Here is a 23,173-nt window from a genome sequence, read left to right as displayed (position 1 = left end):
AAGATAATTAAAATTATATATAATACGTATGCTGAAGAAAAATATATTTTAAGTTTATTAATAATATAAATTAATTAACACAAATGAATAATAATATGTATTATTAATAATATATATTTTAAGTGCTGAATGCCTTCCTTTCTCGAGATAAGTAAATGATTTATTTTTTCTGAATTCTAATTAATATAAAAAATTATATATATATATATATATATATATATATAATTTTATATAAAAAAAATTATTATAAAGGATTAATGACATATAACACTTGTAATTAGCTATCTCTAACGATCTCCATATTTTTAAAAGTTATATTGAGATCTTTATATTTATAAAAATAAATTATTTAACTTTAATTATCCTTATATTATCGATTTTGATGACAAAAATATATTACGTTCTTAATAATAAATTAAACTAAGATAAAGTCAACATATACTTATTGATAAACTCTATAATATTTTTATTTATAAAATAGATAACAAAAAATAAAATTAAATATTTTATTTTTATAAGTAAGATCTCAATATAATTTTTTAAAAATATAAAGATCAAGATATTAAATAAAATTAATTATAAAAAATAATCTATAATTAATCCTATTATAAGTAGTGCTTTGCGAAAATCAATTTACTTAATTTTGCCTTTGTAAACAAAAATATGTTGAATTTATTGTTCTATGTGGTCCTTTTACCAGCGCCAAAACACAAGCTAGCAAAATAATTGTTATGATTATTCAGTAAGAAATTGGGCTTTTTTTTTAGTACACATCAAATAGACAAAAACTTAAATATTTGTGCCAACTAAACACTCAAATGTTTATAAGCAATCCATTTGTAAGCGATCAAACACCCTCTTCAAACTATGAAGTGTTTCTATGTGAGGTACTTTGCTTTCAAAATCGTGATGACACTTCTATCTGAAGATTAACAGATTAACAATTGGAAATAGAAAGAGTAGCAGTGAATTATTAACATTTTGTTGCTGGGATCCACTGAGTTCAGAATGTATATTGAGATTAACCCATTAAATTTACACTCGTTACAACAAGCAATGCATGTTCGCTTGGAATTCTGCATGGCAAAAATTCAACTCCTGTGCCTGGTCATTCTCCTCACAAGACCCACTCAGACCTTCATCCTGCATTTGCAGAGAACATTGTCAATTTAAGATTAGATGCTTGCAAATGTAGTGTATGAGAATGTAATAGAAATGAATCCAGTTAATTTTTGTCAGTAGCTTCCTGGAAATAGATACAGGTTGAGGTTTTGTGCTTAGACCTGGTGATCATCTATGCAATTGTATCAGTAGTTTGGCTATATCATTAATTCCAGTGCATGTTCTGCAGCAAGCATACAAGGAATAGTTTATGATGCTGATAGATGAAATGTTATTTACCTGAAAAGAAAAGCAAGCTTCTAAGAAGATTTCACATCAACATTTGGAACTAGAGATGGGTGCGACTGAAACATCATAACTGCTAGCTTGCAGGGCTCATCTGAAGCAACTTCTCCGCTTGTTCAGGGAAGAATGTAATAAAAAGAAAGGCACCTGCAATCGAATGCAAGTAGAGTATGGTCAAGTCAACAAGTCTGAAGCAAGCAAAAAGACATTGAAATCATCTATTCATGTTAAGCAGTCTGAAAAGCGTACAGATTAGCACAGTCCCAAGAACAGCAGAAATCTTTCCTTGGATAGTCACAAGACCAGCCTTGCCTGCATCTTGCAGCTCAGTGGAACCAACAGAATCAAAGGTACCTGTATGGATAAATGGCACAAGCAAAACAACTATGAGTGAGCATGTGTGAAAGCCTTAATTATAAAGATAAGGCAATATTAGAACCTGGTTTTACTGACTGAAGACCAGAGGTGAGGCATGCTACATTCTCAAAGCCTTGTTTTTCTAGGGTATTAGCTGCTGCAGCAGACCTTCAGAATCAGGCAAGCAACAAGGTTAACAGTTTGAACGAGTATGGCCTAACCTCAGTAACATGAGTCTAGTAACAGGAGATTAGTGCAAGTATTGATCGGAATCTCACCCCAGTGGACAACCAAGATATCATTCTTATGTGCAATCGTGGAGATGATTAAGAGCTATCAGCATTAGCAATAACAATGGAGAATGAAAGAAGAATTGAATAAAAGAAAATTCTGGAGGAAGAAAATATAAATTTTGCTTCTTTCTCTTTTCTAATCTCCTCATCGATAGTTTTCTTTCTATTATATTTTTCTCTCATTTTTCATTTCTAATGACGGTATCGATAGCTCTTTGTCATCCTCATGATCGTACTTACAGAAAAATGATATCCCGATTGTAAATTGGGGTGGGATTAGTCGATACCTACACCTTAAGACAGTAAATCACATCTCTAGTTCACCACAGGCATGCACGATGTGCTAAGTCACGTTCAGAAGTTCTAACAGAGTCATTAAAAGACCCAGGTAAATAATGGTTTATGACTGTACGTCTAGTATCATAAGAGCAGCAGAAACTACAGATCAATTGAGGACTATGAGATTTAGCAGAATAAGCTTTGACATCAAGAGAGAGCTTATGAAATCAAATGGTAGGTGTACCAGGAGCAACTATGAAGTAAGCAGAAAAACTTGCAGACATCCGGATAACAAAAAGACAACTGCAGTAGCAGCAGCTAACCTCAACCCTTCCTGGCATACCACCAGCAACTTGCTGTCCGCGGGAAACTGCTGCTTTACTGATTGCACAAAGTCAGGGTTGGGTTTAGTGAACGCTAACCCAAAGAACAAGCCGGAAAAGTTGTTGTGCACTGTCCTCTTGATGATGGTGCCTGATAGCAAACAACGGTTGATGTCACATCCTTACAGAACGAGAGCAACGCAACTCAAGCAACTCAGGGGGATGCATACCAAAGTCGTTGTCCTGGTTCTCCACAAAGAGGGGTACATGGCAACATGAGGTGATGCGAGCTCGCTCGTATTGGATTCTGTCTCGAACATCCAGAACCGTGAATCCTTCCTCTGTTGCGAGCTTCTTCGCCTCGTCGCCGTTCACGAATCTCACTTCAGCTCTGATCACTGCAGACGTCTTGCGGCACAACCTGACACTCGAGGTAGCAAAGCGGTTGACTCTGCAAGCCGCCCAAGCTCCTCTGTCACTGTAACAGGCAATTCAACAAGCACTTTAAGCTCGTACCCATCATAAGAAATTAAAAGAGGCATCAAACTAAGAGGACAAGATGGAGCTCAAGGGACACCCGAGGGCCAAAGTGGTGGAAAATCCTAGGACCACCATCTCTTTCCTTCTTAATTCCGGTACAGCTGGGGGATTGGGAGCTGCGCCACCGAAACGCAGCCGGGAAGCCGAGGGTCGTGGCGACGTGCTCTCCCGTCGCCATGTGGCTCGAGAGAGAGGTAGGTTGGTGTGCTTCACAATCCTTCTCGCCAATGGTATCGCGCCACATGGACGCCGAGAAGGATCTTTGGATATGGATCGACACTGATAGAAAGATTGTAATTACAGATATATCCCTGAACTTTGTATTTATGACATCATAAAGTTAATCTCTTGGCTATATTAAGTTAAGAGTTTGTTAAAATTATTATTTGCCTGAATACATGTTTTGATGTTAAAATATTAAAATTTATTTTTGAACATATAAAATTTAAATTCAAAAACAAATATTCACTAAGATTAAATAAAATTAATTTTAAATTTTGAGCCAAAGATTTTAATATTTGAAGAGGATGCATATGCTATATTAAAACTTATAATGATTGATAAGGGAAAATATAATTGATATCTTGGTTAGGTCGACGTGGTTCGAACCCATATGTATAAGATTGTTTGAGATGCCTCCGAGGTGAAAACAATAAACTCCCGATGTGTCACCTAATCGAAAACTTAAATCGAGAGAGGTTTTTCGATTCGGTTCTTCTAATACTCAAATTAATAATCCCTAAATCTCCAAATCCAAACGTGAGTGGTCAAAAAGATAAATCCCTCGTCATTATATTAAAGATGTGTTTTTATACCTGATCGTAGATGATATAATATTTCATAAAATATTCTTTAGACTCTTATCCACGTGGGGCAGACAAATGGAATATGACATTGGACTCCACGTGGTGATTACATCTCAAATGATGATTAGCTGATAGGGTATTCTCTATCAATAATAAATATCATATTTCTAAATAAAAAAATTGATACCACTTGTTTGAAAGATAATATCCTCATTGTAGTTAATTCAATTACCGGTTCTAAACAAGTTGATAAGATTATAAATAAAATTTCATTGTTTGCTCCCATACAATTAATTAATTAATTATATATATATATATATATATGATAAATTTTTGAAAAAAAACTTGTCATGGAGGCATAGCCTTTGTAGGCTCTCCTTCCTCATTAAGGGCAAGGCCTTTACCTTCATCGGACTCAACGATGAAGGTACATCCTTCGTAGCTATTGGCCACGGGCGAGGAAGGAGGGGTGGTAGCCTACCCTCACTTGCAACCTCTATCATTAGTTGTAGAGAGGTTATGTAGCCTCCTCATGCCCCCTCCTTGCTATGGATCGTCGACAAGGAAGGAGGAGGGTATGCCCTTACCTATAGGCGAGGAAGGAGGGGGGTCGGCTCGTCTTTGTTTGCAACCTTTGTCATTGGTCCAACAGGTCTAGCAAGGGTTACCACGTCTTCGTGATTGGGTAGGTCTAATGTTGGATGATGTGGAGGCACTGCTATGGTGGGACAGGGGTAAAATGATTATTTTAAAAAATATATTCTATGAAAATTTTCAAAGTTAGAATACTATATCTAAAATTTTAAAAGTTAGACTTTTTATGAAAATTCATCACACATACATGATCTTCCTCTACCTTTTTTTATATTTAGAGATTTCCTAAGTATAAATCAATATCATCTTAAATAATTTTCTCTAATCTTATCATCTATCAAAAAGATATATTATTCTATAATTAATATATATATATATATATATATATATATATATATATTAAATATCAAATATTCCTAATTGCCACTTAATAAAAAAAATGTGCTTGTCACACATTAGAAATAAACATGGTAGAGAATTATGATGAGAGTGACAAAACAAGGAGTGAGATATATTGAACTATCTCATGGACAACAAAACATAGAGACAAACACATTCTTAGCTTACATAAACAATAGATGACATTTTAAATCCATTAATAATTAGGATAAGATACAGCAAAATGATGAAAAATTACATCTGGAGTTGGTCAGCAGAAGATGATGTTCTTCGACAAGCAATTCCTGGAAGAGATCTGTAGCAGGAGTTTCTGATGCCAAACAACCCATTTGATGATCTTCATCCTACAATTCATGTTGAGAAGTTACTGCAGACAGACATCACATTGACACTCTTGAGATCTTTGAACTACTGGAACAAAAGAAAGATCTGCTCTCAAATATTTGACCACAAATTTGTTCAGGAAAATATATTTGAGCATAGATGATACAGTTTCTAACTTCTTAAAGAACTTCAAGCTGAGAGTAGCATGCTAGCAGAATCTCACACCAATGGTTACAATCTTGATAGTTAAAAGGAACAACAGCCAACAAGAAGAAAAGGAACTAAAGAGACCAGTGGATCGCATCATCCAAATGCTGATATCTCCTACTGGGATCAAGGCCCATGCATTGCCTCTTTAGAAAGGCTAGCTCAAGCTCACCAGAGAAATGACTGTTTTCAGGTTGTCCAACTTGTCTTGGTCTTGCATCAAAGGAGGTGCTGCTGCTACTGCCTTCAAGACCTTTAAACCCCCATGAACTATCCATGCAGTCATTCTTACTTGTAGGTTCTGCAATTGGTATTCCTTCAGAGGAAATAGCTTGGTGGTTTACCTTACAGGTGCTATCCCATGGCTGAGACAGAAGAGAGAGAGCACAGCTAGAGTCTGAACCTGCTGCAAGATCTAGAGTTCCTGGTGTCGAGAATATGGGCTCAGTCCCAGGATCCTGCATGAGTATTACTCCTCTAGTTGATGGAGTTCCGAAGCCGCATTGATACTGAATGCTCAGTGCCTGATCACCAGCTTGACCAATTTGCCATACATCTCGCGCTAGCGCAGGTAATTTAGGGTGAGTAAAGTCCACAAGAAATCCTCTAAATCCATTGCTATCTTCTGCTTAAGTTTAAAGATAAGCTTCAGAAGATGGTCGAAGGCAGAAACATGAGCAGATCGAAGGAAAGCGTGACAAGTTTAGCAAAGGAGCTCAGGTGAGCCTAACCATGGAAAGCTGATGACAGAGTTCCAGGAGGTGGCTTTCTTCGCCGCTTGTTGTGGCACGCCAGGCGTCTGCGGCAACTGCGTTTCCCTTGGTCGAATTCATGTAATTGGTGGAACCTGTGCAAATGTTAGCCTCAAATGATCACTGTTATCAATCAGCATTGTCTAAGAATGCAAGAATCAAGCAAAGCAAAATGTACTGTGCTGTATGATGTTGATAGGCAATTTGGTTCCATATCTTGAGATATATAGATGCCAGAATTGGTTGAATTGCTGATAGTAATCATACCAATAGCATGTTATGTTGTACTAATTTTTATTGGTTCATTTACATATTTGTCGAAAACCAATCAGACCTACAAATAGTTCACAAAAGCTGCCACACTCTTTAAATCTAAGGTCCTTTTAACACAAATTTTCCCCTGTGAATGATCATGAGCTTCTTCTCCAAAGTTCAACATATTTATGTATGAATTCCTAATATAAATAACATTCCATAACCAGAATCAGGTTTCAACACCAATTTCATCCTATCACTAAACCATATGTCATCAGCTTCGAGATAAAATGATACCCCGAATTGCATGAACACAAAGAACCAAACAATGCAACAGCAAGCAAGCATGTCTGATGCTGTACTTCACATGATCATATTAGCAAGTGAGGAACCTATAAGAACAGAGGAAAGAGGCCAAGAAATTTACCTGCTGCACTGCTGACAGAAGCGCTGTTCTATCCCTGCCACAACCACTTTGGGGGACTTGGAGTGCATCCCACACACCTTGTGCCTGCAGTAGTAAGCCTTGACGCCTGTGAGATCCACATTGCACCCTTCGACCTGGCACCTGGGCGGCGGCGGCGGTGGCTGCCCTCGCTGCACTACCCCCTTCCCCTTCCTCGGCGGAGCTGCGGCCGCCATGGGCGCCAAATAGACTGAGGCCTCCAAGAAGCTCCCTCCACCACCACCACCACCACTACCATTTCTCGCAAACTTGAGCCCATGGAAGGAGTCGCTGGAGCCGCAGGCCCCCGAAACAGACTGCAAGGAGCTTGCACTCGTTTCCATTTCCACCTCTTCGATCTCCTGTTGCTAATCCAGAGCCATAACAGAAGGGGCAAAAAGGCGGTCCGAGAGCAAGGAGAAGACGGAAGTGGCTGTTGCAGTGGGCTCTTTTTGCCCTCCCGGTATAAAGAAGCCAACCACAGCACCTGCCAGTTGGGCCATGGCAGAGGTCTGTCACAGAACCATGATAGAAGAGAGAGAAAAATGAGATGTGACACAAACAAGTATTCATATCTTTAATCACAAGAGAAGGCAGCATTGGTAAATGTTGCTGTTTCCTCGCTCTTATGCCTACCTAATCCAACTCCTGCCCGCTGAAGTGGGAACTTTGAAGGCCATCGTTTGGCCGAAGTGGTTGCGGAAGCAGCCATGGCGCGATCAGAGCTTTTTCTCTCTGGCAACATGTCATCTCGACCACAAAAGTCTCATTGCTTTCTAGTGGAAGCTTTTTTGCTTTTGGTACAGTGCGCATCACCTGAGCTTTTCATGGACCGAGACGTCGAAGGACGCTCAAACGTGCTGAGAAAAAGTGGGCTTCGATGGACACTTCGAGTGTGACATGATCACGTCTGATGTGATCTCTTCTTTTGGATATGATAGCCATGAACGGTTCAGGCTGTGTTCTCCTCTTTTGTGTCAGCTTTGGGCTGGGATAGTGGTAGCAGCGACAGGGATCCTCAGAGTTGGATACTGGTCTGGAAATCTACCTACCAAGTCAGTGAACAAATCTGATGACGATGAGAGTTCCAAGGCACCGAAACAGAGACCTTCTTGTCATGGATTCACACCTTGTTATTGCATTATCCTCCAAAAACAAAAAAGGAAACTTTAAGTATCTCCAAGAACATGACACGAGGATGATCTTTCGATCCACCATAGATTGATTGATTGAACAGCACAACCCTTCTCATCATAACACCAGGTGACATGGGAAGGATCAAACTCCATGCCTAACATCATTAGAAATGGTTGAGACTGGTTAGATCTGAATTGTAGGTGGTTGGAGCCTGGTGTTGGTAGTGCAAACCGATGCCATAAAGCAACGACAGGTCTGCTGGGGTTGGTGAGAAAGGAACAAAAGGTGCTTGTACTGGGCTATAATTGAACTCCCCCAATTAGCTCAAACTTCATGCATGGAGAAGATATGATTTGGCAGTGCCAGGTCCCATCAAGATATGCTTTTCCTCCTCCACTAAAGTTGCTGATGGTCATGACAAGGTGACAGTGAGCTTAGACACCATTGTTAGAGCTCCCCTCAGATATTTGAATGGTGTTCAGTTCTCCTTCTCTTATGGTTGGTGGTAATGGTGATGATTGTACAATCTTAATCTTTTATTGCATGCAACATGTACACGAAGCTTCTGCCAATATAAGATTTATCAGAGTCAGATGGAGATAAGGATACTGTGATTGCATTCTTACTCAATCTGATCAAAATAAAAATTATAATATATATTTAGAATTGATTCCCTTAAATTCAAAGATAATGATAATAATACTCCGACATGATATCAGAGTCAATGGTCAAGCTGTATTATTCCGGTCGACTTAGATTAGCACTTAGCATGAAATCTAATCAGACATGATATCAGACTAATCATTATTTTAAGAATGTTTAATATAAATCTAATTTAGTCGTCTTGCCTTAAGCCAAGCAATTGAGAATGTTTTCCTCGGACATGTCCACTTAATCACACCTACTTCTATTAGATATAAGTCTGGTGTAGTCATGGAGAAGAATTAATATCACAATTCACAAGTAGGATGTGCTGTCATGAGTCAACAAAAGACAAATTTAGATTATTTTGTACACCAACACAATCTTCTGTCACTAATGAATTTGGCTTCTTTCAAATTGAAAAGGACATTTACCAAGAAAAAAATTCCTTACTTTTCATAATAAAATAATTGTTTTTATTTTTATGTTCATCAATTTGAGGGTAACCTCATTTGAATCATGTCAATTACATCAATTCACCTAAAAGTTAGAGCATGCATTGTATCATGTTATCAACCACTGTCAGTCCAAAAAAATGTTATGTTTTTGTAACTGCTCATGTTTATTTCATAACATAATGGTATTACATCATTCCTCACTATAGATCTGCAACAACAAGGAACAATTCCACTAAAAGTTTCATCTGACAACTGAGAGAGTCTCAGCATGACTGATGACTGAAGACTGAAGACTGATGTTAAAGTGGTGTGTCCATTTAAGTTAACTAAGAACCTTTTCAAACAAACACTCACAATTTCTTGTGAGGAAGAAACATTCTACAGAATTAATTGCATATCAGGAAAACAATGGCCAGCAGATCAGCCAGAAAGCAGAAATCAGCCAAATTTTGATTTAGCCTCAGACAAAGCTTTTGTTTTCAGACAACTATGCAATTTATTGTAAGCAGCAGCTGTTGTAATTGATGCACCACCAAACTGATAGGGATGTGCCAAACTCACATGGAAGAAGTCCAATGAGGGGGTCAGCTATCAGAGCAACCCTTCACAAAGCTTGTGTTATCTCCATTGAGGAAGAAAGCTGCCTCCAGTAGCAACAATATCCACCATCTATTAGAAGAAGAAAAAGAACAACTGTGGTCCTCTTTCTAAAGACTGTTCACTTGTAGTGCCAGATCTAGTCCAGTAGAAGAAAGAGACCCACAACCCCACAAGGACATAAAGCATGAACAGTACACTTTACTCCTCTCCATAGGATTAAGATGTGCTTGCTCAATATGAACTCCAAAATGAGATATCATGACTTGAACAAATCAGGAGGAGAGTGCTCAGAGTTGGGACTATGAATACTTCCAATGACAAGTAAAAACATTTATGGCCTCTGTTTTAGCCCACTAAATTGAGGGCAAAGCATTATTTGTTTATCCAACATTGTGAATTCAAATTTATATATATGTCTGAAAGGGGATTGAAGATATGTCTTAAAGAACTGATCAGATATCAGCACCCTATCAAGTATATTTCCTTGAAGGAAAAAAGAGGAAACCATAGGTGCCAACTCAGAATGTAATTGACTGTGATTTGTGCAGTTGTAGGTGGAGGACATCAGATGGAAGAAAAGAAGGGAACACCAGATAAGAGTGGCACCTGAGAATGATTGATGAATCAGACAGTGGAACCATCTTAATTGCCACTGTATTGACCAGCTTTTTCTGCAAGATGCTCTGCAATTTCCTGAGATCTTACTTTCCAGGGATTTCAAATTCATGCTGATGTAGTGAACTCTCATCTCCAAAGAAGTAACCTTCAAATTACAACAACTTTGGGTGGAAGTGAAACACACTGGTTGCTCTTTTAAGAGTATCTGAGACAAATTTAACTCTATGCCTAGAAAAAAACTAATGGATACATACAATTTTCAGTAAATTATTTATTACTTCAACACAAGTTAGTGTTTGTGTGCAAAGAGAATTGAGACTTCAAAGCTCATTTGAAATAGAAAAGAGTATTGATTCAAAGAATCTGGATGATCACATGCTAAATGAAGGCTAGCAGAAAACAAATTAAGGGGATAAAATGATCATATAATTTCACTTAAGAATAACCTGTTGATTCAAATAATATTCTAATAAGAAAAACACTTAGAAGAACTACAAGATTAAATTGTGGTCAGAAGCATTCTTTAGTCCAAAGAAGTCCCTAATATATTAATAAAGCTTCAGAGGATGAATCTTCCAAAGAAATTTCTCGGACGATAAAAAATAATAAGAGAGGCTAGAAACTTCTGACAAGTAGCATTTTCCATGCTTGAATTCTTTACTCTAGTTATATCATTGTATATTGAGCATTCAGGCAATATCAAACCTTCAAACTACAAAAGCTCCAAGACATGTAGCTCCAAAATACAATCAAATCTAATTAACCTTCATTTAATGTTCTTACAGTATGATACCCACTAACATTTCACCATAGTAATCTTCTATACCAAATTGATAGCATACAACATAAAAGGATTAATCAGTTATAAACCAAATGCAAGTCTACATATACTTAGTCTGTAAGAATTGGAACACCAGCATAGAAGTTTGCAGAAGAACTTGTTGTTGCATGGACCCCAAGATTACATTCTTGGCACTTTGGTTGTGTCCCAATAAAACCTTCAGAAATTAAAGTGATGTTTGCTGAATACTTTAAACCGTTATCCTCAAATGTAGATTGGTGTCCTTCTCAAGTGCCAAGCTAGCTCAAGCAATGATCATTTCATAGAAACCACAGCATGACCTGTTTGTATTGGATGAAAACACCTCCTTGGCTAAGCCTGTTCATAAGAGCACTGACTAATTGGGTTTCTGGAAACAATCAAATGCAAGAGGTTATCATATCATCGTAATGCAAGGTCTGAGTCATCATACAAGTCCCCTAATACATGCCTCTTTTCTCTTCCTCCTCATTTCATTTCAGCCTTTTGCAATGTAATATGACTATTGCCTTTTGTCTCAAAGAAAGAAAAAGGAGAGAAAGGGAAAACGTCCCCACAATCACTACTTCCTTGGATTCTTAGATTAAGAATCCTAATCCTAGCTTTACTTTTTCTACCCAACAGATTGTGCAATGTGGTTGTTTCGTGACAATTCTTCAACCTCAGCCAACCTAATCATCATCTACTTTTTTCCTTTCAATGGAAAGTCCATGATTGCCCGGTTTCCATTCTTGAACTATGGAATCTGAGCAAAGTGAGATTACAAGTGTTGGGGAGATTAAGAAGGGCCCAATGCATCTAGGCTGATGATATATGTTAGATTTCTTTCTCGTAGGTTGAAGGTCTGAATCTCCGATATGTGCTACGATGTCTTATGCATTGCTCTATAAGAATCCGCAGTAAATAGAATGTATCATCTTTCTTAAGGAGAAGCAAATAGTTTGCATCATGGCTTATGGAAAGGGACTATGATTTGAGAGACAAAGGGATCGATATAGATTTGATATGGACAAGAAGCAGATGTAAACGACAAGAACATGGTCTTTGGATGTTGTAACATATCTAGACATGATAACAGGAAGGCTTATGGTACAACCTGCTTTATAGTTTGGCGTGCTAATCCTGAAACTTTGATGGGAGGCAACTATAAAGAAAGCTGGCGGTATAAGATTCCATCACTGATCCATCTCAATCAACTTCCTTTCTGCTGCCTACTTACAAGAATCTCCCAAGGTAGGGAAACAAAAGTGCACACCACAGCTCCTATAATGCCACAATCATGCACTTGCTGCCTTGCTCTGGTTAGTGGTTTCTGTAACACAACCTTCAGATTAAAGGGTCGAAGGATTAGCACTTCCTTTCTGCATCTTAGAAGGCACCATCAATCCTGCAGTTCTCTGCTAAAGAGACATCTTCTCATGGAGCCTTCTTTGGCAAGGCAGTTGGGTTCTTGCATGTTATCACAGCATCATGCATCCTAATGCATCAGTAAGACAAAGAGATGACAAGTTACTTTGAAGAGAATCTAAAACTGGGGGGAGGGTGGAATGTTATGGACTGCTTTGCAGGTGATATTTGACTTGAAAGGAGTACTGAAACAAAAGGAGTCTCATCTGTCTCAATCTTCCATGTGACTGGATGTACCCCAACAGAGACCAAAGTGGGCTCAGGCTCACATATGTTGCTGCACACTTTGCCTTGTTTCCATTGCTTCAGAGATTCTCATCAAGCATGCAAATGTCAGAAGACCTGTTGCACTTGTTACCCGATCTGAATTCCTCAAATAAGGATTGAAGATTAGAGAGGCTTCTTTATGCTCATATTCCTCCTCAAGGAATTCTTTCTTTCACTCAATCCTAATTAAGGAAAGGAACAAAGTTTAGAGTCAAATCATTTAGCTAATGATCTGATGAGATATGGAAGTCTCTGTGATTTGGGTCCACAAGGGTGGCAACTGTTCCATGGCCTTAACATGCTTATAAACCCATTAGTTCATCAGAATGAGGTGCTGGAGTTCATGGCTTACCACCACCACCATCTGAACTACCTGCACTCTTCCTATGATTTCTCTACGAAAACAAACTCATCCACCCTCAAATTCAAAGCCTTTCTCCGATCCTACCTCGTTCCACACATCCGGCATGTCCTCCAAGCCCTCACCAACGCCAAGTCCATGGTGGTGGAGCTCGTCAACAGGAGGAGCACCCGCACCGGCATCTACAGGATCAAGCGGAGGAGGAGAAGCAAGAAGGAACTCTTCAGCTCCATCAAGCCATACCTCCACCGGCCCTCGTCGCACATCACTCCCATCCCAGATCCGCCGGAGACAGAGGAGTTCGACGTGAGTCAGTGTCTGTACTACGACTCTACCTGGAATTCGATGATCTCCACGGATGACATGGGCTGCGACATGGACCCGCCGGCTTCTGAGCACCTCCACTGGCTTGACGAGAAGACTGCCGAAGCCTCCACAGGAGATGATGACGATGGCTGTGGCGGAAATGAGATCGACCGACTGGCAGAGAAGTTCATAGCAAGCTGCTATGAGAAGTTTAGGCTGGAGAAGCAGGAGTCTTATAGGAGGTACCAAGAAATGCTTGCAAGAAGCATGTGAGGCGGGGGCACAGATACTGGTTGATGTTGGCGAAGCAGCTCATTCTTCTTCCTTGGCTTAACTCAGATCCTATTTTAGTTGGTAGATTGGGATCGCAAAGAGTTGAGCAAGTGATCTCAATTGGGAGGTCTTTGCATTGGTCATTGTTGGTTCTTAGGCTTCTTTGTCGAGCTTGTTAGGCATTACTCTCTTCTTCTTCTGTTCTTCTCCATCAGTGGTTGTTTATGTGGTGAATAAACTTCATTGGATATCCAGTTTTACTTCAGTGTTTATGGTCATTAGTCTCTCTCTTGCAAACTGTTCCTTACCTTAATTTTGAATTCATTTCTTGGAAGAAAATAAGTCTCTTGAATTTTCATTTTAACTTCGAATTATATCGTCACGAAAGGAATACCTTAAAAATCATCTAATCTTTATTGCGAAGTCTAAATTATAAAACTACGTCGGAACCTATCACAAACATAATTTTTTTTTTATCGGATCAACTTTCATGAATTATGAAGTTGATATTTGTTAATTGTTCTTGATCAGTGACTTTGATGCAAGGTTGAAAGGTGATGTAAGAGAATTAAGGGAACAAATATATGAAAAAGTAGATGCATATTATTGAAACTATGATAGTTAGGAATTAAATGATCCAATTTAACTAGTTTTGATCAACAAATGATAGTATAATTATTTTGAAAACAATTGAGATCAAATCAAAGTTTTTTGCTCAAAATTATGATAGTTAGCAACAAGATTCCCATAATGATTTTGTTCAAAAAGAAACCCACATTGCCTCTAAGACTAAATTGTTTATACCATATTTCAGCCAAATTTGAGCTTTATAATCACCTCAGTTGTCACTGTGGATTGAAGATTAAGCTGACTCCCAACATTCCATTAGTCCCAGTGGTCATCACTTGCAAGAAACCCAAAAGAGATTGGGAGGGAAGGGAGACAAAACACCTTCGAAGATGTGTCTTTACTTTAGATCCTTCACCACTGCTCTTTATTCCTCATTGTATTCCTGCTTTGCCAGCATCAAAATTGAAGCTCTGGCAGAAGACTGTCGGCTCTTTTGAGCTGACTTAGCCTCATTTGGGTTTTGCCTTTTGGACCTGCTTTGCATGTAGGGCAACTGCAACTCCTTAAATTTTGTGCTGATCTTTTGATCCTCATGCCATTGCCTTGGATCTATCAAGATGAATTGGTTATCTAATGTTATGATCAAAATCTATAATTATGAAAACACGGAATCATTTGGACCTGAAGCAATAATTTTGGAGAATCATCAACAGTAGACTCTTTTTAATTTTATTTAGTGAATCTTCTTGGTCTTCAAAGAATTTGAGATAGTTATTAAGGTTCACAAATAATAATTAAGATGAGGATCACATAATTCTAAAACCGCTAACTAGGTGGAGGTTTTCAACAAAAAGAAATCATCTTTGATAACATTTGATCAATATATATATATATATATATATATATATATATATATATATATATATATATAAATATATAGAGAGATTATAAGATTGTCAATTGGGTAGTTGACTATGTATAAATTAATCGATATCTAGTGATAGATTTTTACAAGACAATTTAAGAGATAGTTGTAAATTTATTGCCACATATAAGAAATAACGATGCTAACTTAATAAAGACCCAAAAATAAGAAAAAAGATATTATCATCTCTACCCCCTCTCATGGAATGTTCCCCCTCTCCCTATCTTCAGTACCCCCAAAACCCTCTCCTCTAGCTTTTATCCCCCTTCTTACTACTTGCTCATCTTTATAGAATCCCTTGCTCGATTCTCAAAATGCTACTTCATATCCTTCTCTCCCTAAAGCTCTCCCTCCAACAGCCCAACCTATTGTAACCACCTAACCTCCTCTCACCTCGACACATCTCTTCAAGAAAACCAAAAGGACCAGTGATTGATAGTTAGACTCCTCGTAATCTATTTAAGATTCAAAGGAAGTCAAGACTGTGTGTAATCTTGGATGTAAATGAGTTTTCCTCTGCCTACGAAGAATGATAAACTAGCTTTTATGATAAATTCTTAGGTAACATCCCATCTCTTGAGCTCCTAAAATATCTCCTTCATAAACTTTAGGGACTGTCAGCAAGCTACCATATAGTAGATATGGCCGGAGGCTTCTTTTGCTTTTAGTTTCATACTATGAAGGAGATAAACAAAGTCCTCATTGGAGGACCCTTGTTTCTTCATGGTCAGTCCTTAACCTTTATTCCTTAGAAATCCAACTTCTAGCCACTCTTGAAAACTATTGATTCTATTTCCACCTAGCTTCAACTCCTTGGCCTTCCATTAGAACTCATGAACTCTACCTTCCTACCCTAGATAACTTCTTAGATTAGTAAATTTCTTAATCTAGATTACGTCACTATAACTAAAGTAAGGGGTAAGTTTATCGTCTTCTGTATTCTTTTAGATCTAACCTTTCATATTCCCCAAGGTATATGGAATTCTTTCAAACCATACTATTTAAAAACCTTCCCAATATTTGCTTAAAATATGGGAAGGTAGGGCATGAAACATCTTATCAATCTCTTCATCAACCTAATCTGATTTTTCTTAGTTAAGGAAATCAAGAATCTACATCTATTGTGTCCTCTCCACTAATTGTTATAGACTCCAGGGCTTTTGCTATCTCACTGGAAGAAGAAGATAACCTGATTTATGGACCATGTGTCCAAGTCTAGTGTCAACCCAATGCTAAGTCAATCAAGTCAAATATTATTTCTTTTGCTATGGGTAAATGACTAGTTTTGGATATTCTTACTTTGGTTTCACCATCTTCCACTAATCCTCTAAGTCTGATCCAACCTGAGTCAATGATGGTGCCTTCACAAAGTCTACCAAGGGTATATAGTCATCACCTCTTTGTGTTAGTCAATCAATATTTTCGATTGCTCTACTTCTCATTCCCATTATTCTCTGAAGCTATGGTAGTTGCCCATTGAGTTCCAGGCTTGTAGCTCTCTGGTACTATTCTCATCGCTGAGGCCTTCTTGTGCTTTAGAGATTATTAAGTGTCCTGATAGCTGAGCAATCATTTTTCCCTTTTGAATCAACCTTTATCATAAAACCTCCCCTCTACTACTCTCTAACCCTATTGGCCTACTTTGTCATTCTAAGTCTCCAACTCCAACTTCTCACTCCCTAGAGGGAGATTCATTTCTTCTTTTTATAATTCTTCTTACAAGTTCCTTTATCATGCCCGCAGGTCCCTTTGAGTCATTAATAGATAAAATGATAATAACTTTCAAGAAGGCGGCAGAAGATGGAGCAATTACATATGTGGATTTCTTCAATGGAGAAGTTAAACTAGAGTGGACTACTATACTATCAAAAAAGGGCTATAAGATCAAACGACACCCTCTTCAAAGAAGTCTCAATCACATCATCCTTTTTGTTAGGCATCGACACAAAAAAAATAAAAATATATATATTTTGAATACTAAATGTCCAATGTCAGATCTTATAGGTTCTTCTCATCTTTCAAAATTATTAATTCATAATGTTTAACTTGCTATTATAGAATTATAGGAGCACATGTAAAAGAGTTTACAAAGATATACTATTTAAACTAACCCATTCATTTAATCTGAACTTAATTATTATTCTAGAAATTTATTTGCAAGAAGACAATAACCAAAAGTTCATTTATTATATGGGAAAGGCATGGTCGGGTAATTTCTTTCTAGTCTCCAGTAGATCGGGAGGAATACTAGTGTTATAGAAGGTATCTAAATTTAAAATTACTACGATAGCTAAGAATGCTCAATCCTTGAATCTGATTATCTAGATAAATTGTATGTCTCGTTATCTTCTCTTTGCTACATAAGTAATTTTTCATATCTTTGACGATCCTTATTGAAGTATTTTTTTATTAATTTTCTTATAAATATTCCTTGGCCCAGATATACGAATGTAATTGATTCTATGATTAATAAATTTGGAGGTTAGCTTTTCTCTTTAACCAGATTTGTGTTAAACTTTAAAGATTTTTATTTCATATTAGTTTGTTTGGCTTAGGATATTTTGAAAATTTCTTTACTTTTAGAAATAATTGTATTATGTATGTTTAGAATATGTTTTTATAAATCTCTCTTAACTTTTTTGTTTAAAGAAGTTTTTATTTATCACATGGGTAGAGTCTGTTCTTACCACTCTCCTATTCTCACTATGGTTGGCCACCAATCTTCTAACTTCTATAAGAGTCATCTCTTCTAATTTGAGTTTTATTGAACTAAGAACACTAACATCCACAAACATTATATAGTTCATCATCACTAAACTTATGGTCCAAACCTTGAATCCTATGACTTCTCTTCACCAAGATTTCTTTGCTATTAGCTCATTAGCTCCTTTTATAGGAAGTTGAACAAGTTGGTTAGTTCTAGTTTAGAAAACTTGATCAAAAACACCCTTAAGGGCCTTTCGAATCTTGATGTAAAAGATGTCTCCAACTCCCTCACTAAAGCTAAAACTCTTCGACTTCAATCCCTCTATCACAAATTTTCTACACTCAATATACAACTCCTGAGCTAAAATTTAATGGCTTGAATTGAGTGATAAAAATATAGATTCTTTTATAAAATGATCACTTTTTGATACTAGAAATATGATCTCATCTATCATTGATGATTCAAGTATGGCTTGTAACATTTCAAATTAAATATTTTATATCTTTGCCTTTTAGTACTATAAACTAAGTGCTCCCTTCTCAATCTTCTTCTGGATTAGTCAATGTGCCCCCCTCTCCCTTTCTTGGCTACTTCTACCCATCAAGATATTTGTAAATTTTTTTTTCTTAATAAAATCCGTACTATCCTCCTTCAAACGGGACCGGGCAAAAGCCCAAGTCCCAATAGTCTCAATGTCAAATTCTTTAATGGTTTTTGGGATCTTCTTAACTTTTTTATCTTATATTATTTTTTTATTTTTATTCCATAAATGCTCTATCTTCTAGCTAGGGAAAATCCACCTCATCTTTATTATGAAGAAATAATCCCATCATGATTAAGGACTCTTAGGCACTTTGTAATGTTATTTATAAGTCTTTATCTAAAGTATTGGTCAATAGACTAAAACTTTCTTTTTATATCTATGATAATATTCTTATAGTCAATGAATTTGTCCACTTAATATCCAAAATCTAAAAGTAAGAAGCCTTTGGTGCTTTTTAAACTTGACATTGAGAAGACTTTTGACGATGCTATTCGGATGGCTTTTCAAGAATTTACCTTTAAAGTTAGTTGACTATATTTATACATATAATTCTTCATCCTTATTCTCTTGTTTGGTCAATGGTCTAGCATCCACTTGTTTTAAGGCTAATATAAAAATCCGACAAGAGGATCCCTTTTGTCATATCTGTTTATCTTAGCACAACAAATCCTATCCTCTCTTATTTCATCCTTTATCAACTACAAATTTATTACACCATTCAGCCTCAAGGGGGTTAAGATTTTATACCTGCTCTTCGCATATGATCTACTTCTAAGTTTCCAAATCAATGTAAAGTCTTTATATCTTTCAAAACTTAACAAATATCAATATTAATATCTAAAATATCCAATTTATACTTTGTTAAGCAATATTCTCTCATTTCTAAGCATATGGTAAATCAAGCCGGCATAAGAGAAGGGGCTTGAGCAATTAAATACCTTGTGGTTTTTCTATCCCTGTGTCACTTATCTCCCAATTACCTCACCCTTTTAGTTAATAATGCCATGTCCAAAGTCTAAAAATAATATAAAAGCCTTATTTTCCAACACGGTAAACTGGTCCTCATTAACTTTGTTATTAATTCCAAACCTATTCATCTCCTCTTCAATTGTATCATATTGAATTTCATCTTAAGACATGACTCATATCATCAAGAGCTTCTCTCCTTCCTCGTCTTATATTCACATTGTTAATTAAGATATTATTGTTTGTCAAAATAAGCGCTTATGATAGGTTTAGTCTTAGGGATCTAATTACTATCAGAAAAATAATTGTGCAAAATGAATCTTACCCTTTGTCAATAATTTTTTTCCCTTTGGATGTGTATTCTACGTAAAAAAAATATAAAGGTCTTCATTCTTTGGGAGTCCGTTCCTCCCATTCACTCACTTGGTCGAATAATATCATTTACCTTATTTCTAGTATTAAAATTGATTTTCATAAGAACGAAGACCCTTAGTGAATGTTTAGAACATGCCTAACTTTTATTTTGTTGCAGATCTTTTATCATTTTTTTGGTTAAAAGTCGACTATTTTGGATGCCCTGGCTGATAAGATTAAGATTTAATTTTTTTTTTAAATTTTAATACATCTTACGATGTTTTTTTTGGATATGACAACCCAATCTCATATCATTTTGTGCACTTTCTCTACCATCAAACAGACTCCTATCATATCTGTCATGATTCTACCTCTCATATCCTACTTAAGTGTCCTATGACATTATCCTTTTGGTTCCTCCTCCGAGATAGAACATTAATCAAACTTGAGTTCTTTGATTCATGGAGCTTAGGTTCAAATGAAAGCAAGAACTTCCATAATTCCACTGCCTATTGGATCTGAGGCCTCATCTCTTTTTTTTTTTCCTTTTTTATTGTGTGTTTATGGCTAAAAAGGAACAAGACCAAGTTTAATAAAGCCTATTCTACACACCATATGCCTGAGGGTCCTAAGAGTTTAAATTCTCTGAATCTTAAGCCTGCTAGGAATGACTTTGATCTCATCATATTCTATCTATGATGGCTTCTTTTCCTCTCCTGATTTGTTTGCAGGCTAGGGAATTTATTTCACATCATCTTCTGGCTCTCCCCTGTTGGTTGGTTGGTTGTGGCCCTTGCAAGTCTTACAACTCAGTAATAATTGAAGCAAGGGTGGTCTTGGAAGGCCTCATTAGCTGTAGTCAATGAGTGGAGGAGGAACATGCTGATTTATACTGACTCATTAGCTGTAGTCAATTTTGTTAATGGCTCTCAAACTCTACCTTGGCATCTGAAGACCATCATCATGGCAGATATATGAGTTTGGAAGGAAAAATTTACACCCCTTACTCATTTTGTATTTACCTAGGAATCAAAACTGTAAAGCTCATATGTTAGCTTCTTTTGGTTCTCTTCTTTTGTAGTGTTGATGAGCCTTCCAACTCATCCCACCCCCTTTTAGGTACTTTTGATACCAATTACAGGTTTCTATCTTTCAAAAACCATCTTATTGCCAGCGGCTCAATATTTGTTAGTGATATTGAGGATTCAAGACCAATCCTAGTCTTGTCAGATCCTATGGTGAGCTTAGTGTGGAAAATAATTGAGTTCAATGTAAGTCAATATAAAAGTTATAACGGGAGTGAATCCGATAAAAATCTCTCCGATACTTAAATTAGTACGAAGAAACTAAAAAATCATGATGATTCAAGAGCTGAGAATTATATATAATCTCTCTTAAGATAGTATAGTATACCTGAGACATGTCATAGGTAACTTTAGTGACCACTATACTTAAATGAGAATTAATTCATAGAAATTATTATGTGGAACAATCCAACATTACTAAGAAATGAAGAATCGATTGAATTGTGCGATGTTGTCGTTAATATTGTAATACATCATGCTTGCTTGAATGAGAATCGATTGATGTGTAGGGATGATTAAATATTTGATTAGATATTAGACTAGTAATAATATGATATTTGAATGTGCAAATGTCAGTATAGAAAGAGACTAATATTTTATTCGGACTTCCAATTCCATCTTCTTACGATGAAAGCATTGCACAAAGTTCTATATAATATTTTCTGGATGCTTAAGTATTTGTAACAGATATTTTGAGTTAATTCATAGTTTTATTCCTTTTCATCCAAGAAAATGAGATTATTACTATGGTCAACAGGAAAACGTTGACAGCACCAAGAGAATTACAATACAACTCTACATTTCTTTATCCTCTATTTTTAACATCTCCATCTCTTTATCCGCTATTTAGATATTTTTAACATCTCCGTTTCTAAACTTAAAAATTTATATTGAAATCTCTATAGTTATAAAAGTTAAATAACTCTATTTTCCTTAACACTATCGATTTTACCGATAGAAGCACGAAAACAATGGACAAAAAAATAATTTTAATGTTCTAGTTATATTTTCGATGATGACGAATGATGATGCGGAGGAAGAGCGACGATAAGAGTTGAGACAAAAGGAAAGGAGGAAGAGGACGATGCAGATGCCGTCGTAGAGTACTCAGCAACTGTATCGATAACCTAGGAGATTTGTAACACTACGATGATGATTAGCCTCGTAAGCACTCCGGAGCATACCTTCAATCGTTAGAGTGTCACCCAATTGCCCTTTTTGTTGTCGCATCATGATCTCGAAGCTTGATGGTGAACCACTACATGGTTGCAAGGGTCACCTATAGTGGTAGGGCCATAATTGTTTCTTGGTGCAAGCCAACCACATAATCCCATCCTCCAGTTCCATCCTGGTAGGACAACCTCTGCCCTCTCCTCAACCACCCTATGTTACCCGTTTCATGGCTATCTAGAGAGGATCCGTAGGCTTCTTCATCCAAGGCGTCATCGTGGACTTGGAGGTGGAGAAGCAAGAGCTAAAGGATGAGGAAGCCACGGAATGTGAAGGGGGGAAGGGGGGGTGCAGGGCGGGGGCAATAGGATTAGGATCATAGAAAGTGCAAAGTGATGGACTCAACATGGACCTGTGCTAGAGATACAATAGCTAGTATCAAGGGAATGACAAGCAACATATATGACTTGGCGAACATGGTAAGCCACGAGGAAGTTGGTATTGTGGATGAATGCATCGTAGGCTCAATAAAAGGCGATCGTGTTTGGCTTGTAGAAGATCGTTGCCCTTTTGTCGCTCTACATCTATGTCGACGCCAACGTAGTTACCGCGACCTCCCCAGTGGCTTTGCATCTACATCAGTGCCGATGCAATTATTATGGTTCCCAATGGCATCGTCGTCCATCATCATAAAAAATATAATTAGAATATTAAAATTAACCTTTTGTCCATTGTTTTTATGCTTTCATCAATAAAATCGATGATATTAGGATAAATAGAAATAAATATTTTATTTTCATAATTATGAGAATTTGAATATAAATCTTTTAAATCTAAATATCGAGATATAAAAAAAAACAGTAATAGGGTAATATTTAATTAACCACTCAAAAGCTGTTATCAAGAACTTGAGGCCTTCGTTTTAGTCTTCGCGAAAGATGCGGCGCTGTGAATAGTTTGCTCTGTGGTCAGGAAAACCTGA

The 23,173-nt window shown here is 36.9% G+C and overlaps 3 protein-coding genes across 3 annotated transcripts; 1 reads left to right on the top strand and 2 right to left on the bottom strand.

The window, feature by feature from the left end:
• Window positions 1-923: 923 nt before the first annotated feature.
• On the bottom strand, window positions 924-3,394 carry LOC135623481 (rhodanese-like domain-containing protein 9, chloroplastic). Its single transcript, XM_065126505.1, has 7 exons — window positions 3,237-3,394; window positions 2,890-3,137; window positions 2,660-2,810; window positions 1,847-1,932; window positions 1,657-1,761; window positions 1,402-1,554; window positions 924-1,143 (listed from the first exon to the last, which is right to left on the bottom strand). The coding sequence occupies exons 1-6, from the start codon at window positions 3,272-3,274 to the stop codon at window positions 1,484-1,486; spliced, it is 699 nt and encodes a 232-aa protein (XP_064982577.1). The 5' UTR covers window positions 3,275-3,394; the 3' UTR covers window positions 924-1,143; window positions 1,402-1,483.
• A 1,778-nt stretch (window positions 3,395-5,172) lies between these two features.
• On the bottom strand, window positions 5,173-7,496 carry LOC103998665 (squamosa promoter-binding-like protein 17). Its single transcript, XM_009420202.3, has 3 exons — window positions 6,964-7,496; window positions 6,261-6,376; window positions 5,173-6,154 (listed from the first exon to the last, which is right to left on the bottom strand). Exons 1-3 carry the CDS (start codon window positions 7,323-7,325, stop codon window positions 5,604-5,606), a joined length of 1,029 nt encoding a protein of 342 aa, XP_009418477.2. The 5' UTR covers window positions 7,326-7,496; the 3' UTR covers window positions 5,173-5,603.
• A 5,669-nt stretch (window positions 7,497-13,165) lies between these two features.
• Window positions 13,166-13,870, top strand: LOC135622059 (uncharacterized). Its single transcript, XM_065123693.1, has one exon. The coding sequence runs from the start codon at window positions 13,166-13,168 to the stop codon at window positions 13,868-13,870; it is 705 nt and encodes a 234-aa protein (XP_064979765.1).
• The last annotated feature ends 9,303 nt before the right edge of the window (window positions 13,871-23,173 follow it).

The sequence above is a fragment of the Musa acuminata genome, chromosome BXJ2-9 (genome assembly GCF_036884655.1).
Source record: "Musa acuminata AAA Group cultivar baxijiao chromosome BXJ2-9, Cavendish_Baxijiao_AAA, whole genome shotgun sequence".
Lineage (NCBI taxonomy): Eukaryota > Viridiplantae > Streptophyta > Magnoliopsida > Zingiberales > Musaceae > Musa > Musa acuminata.
Note: the sequence above shows the minus strand (reverse complement) of the source record. Positions and strands in the feature narration are given on the sequence as shown.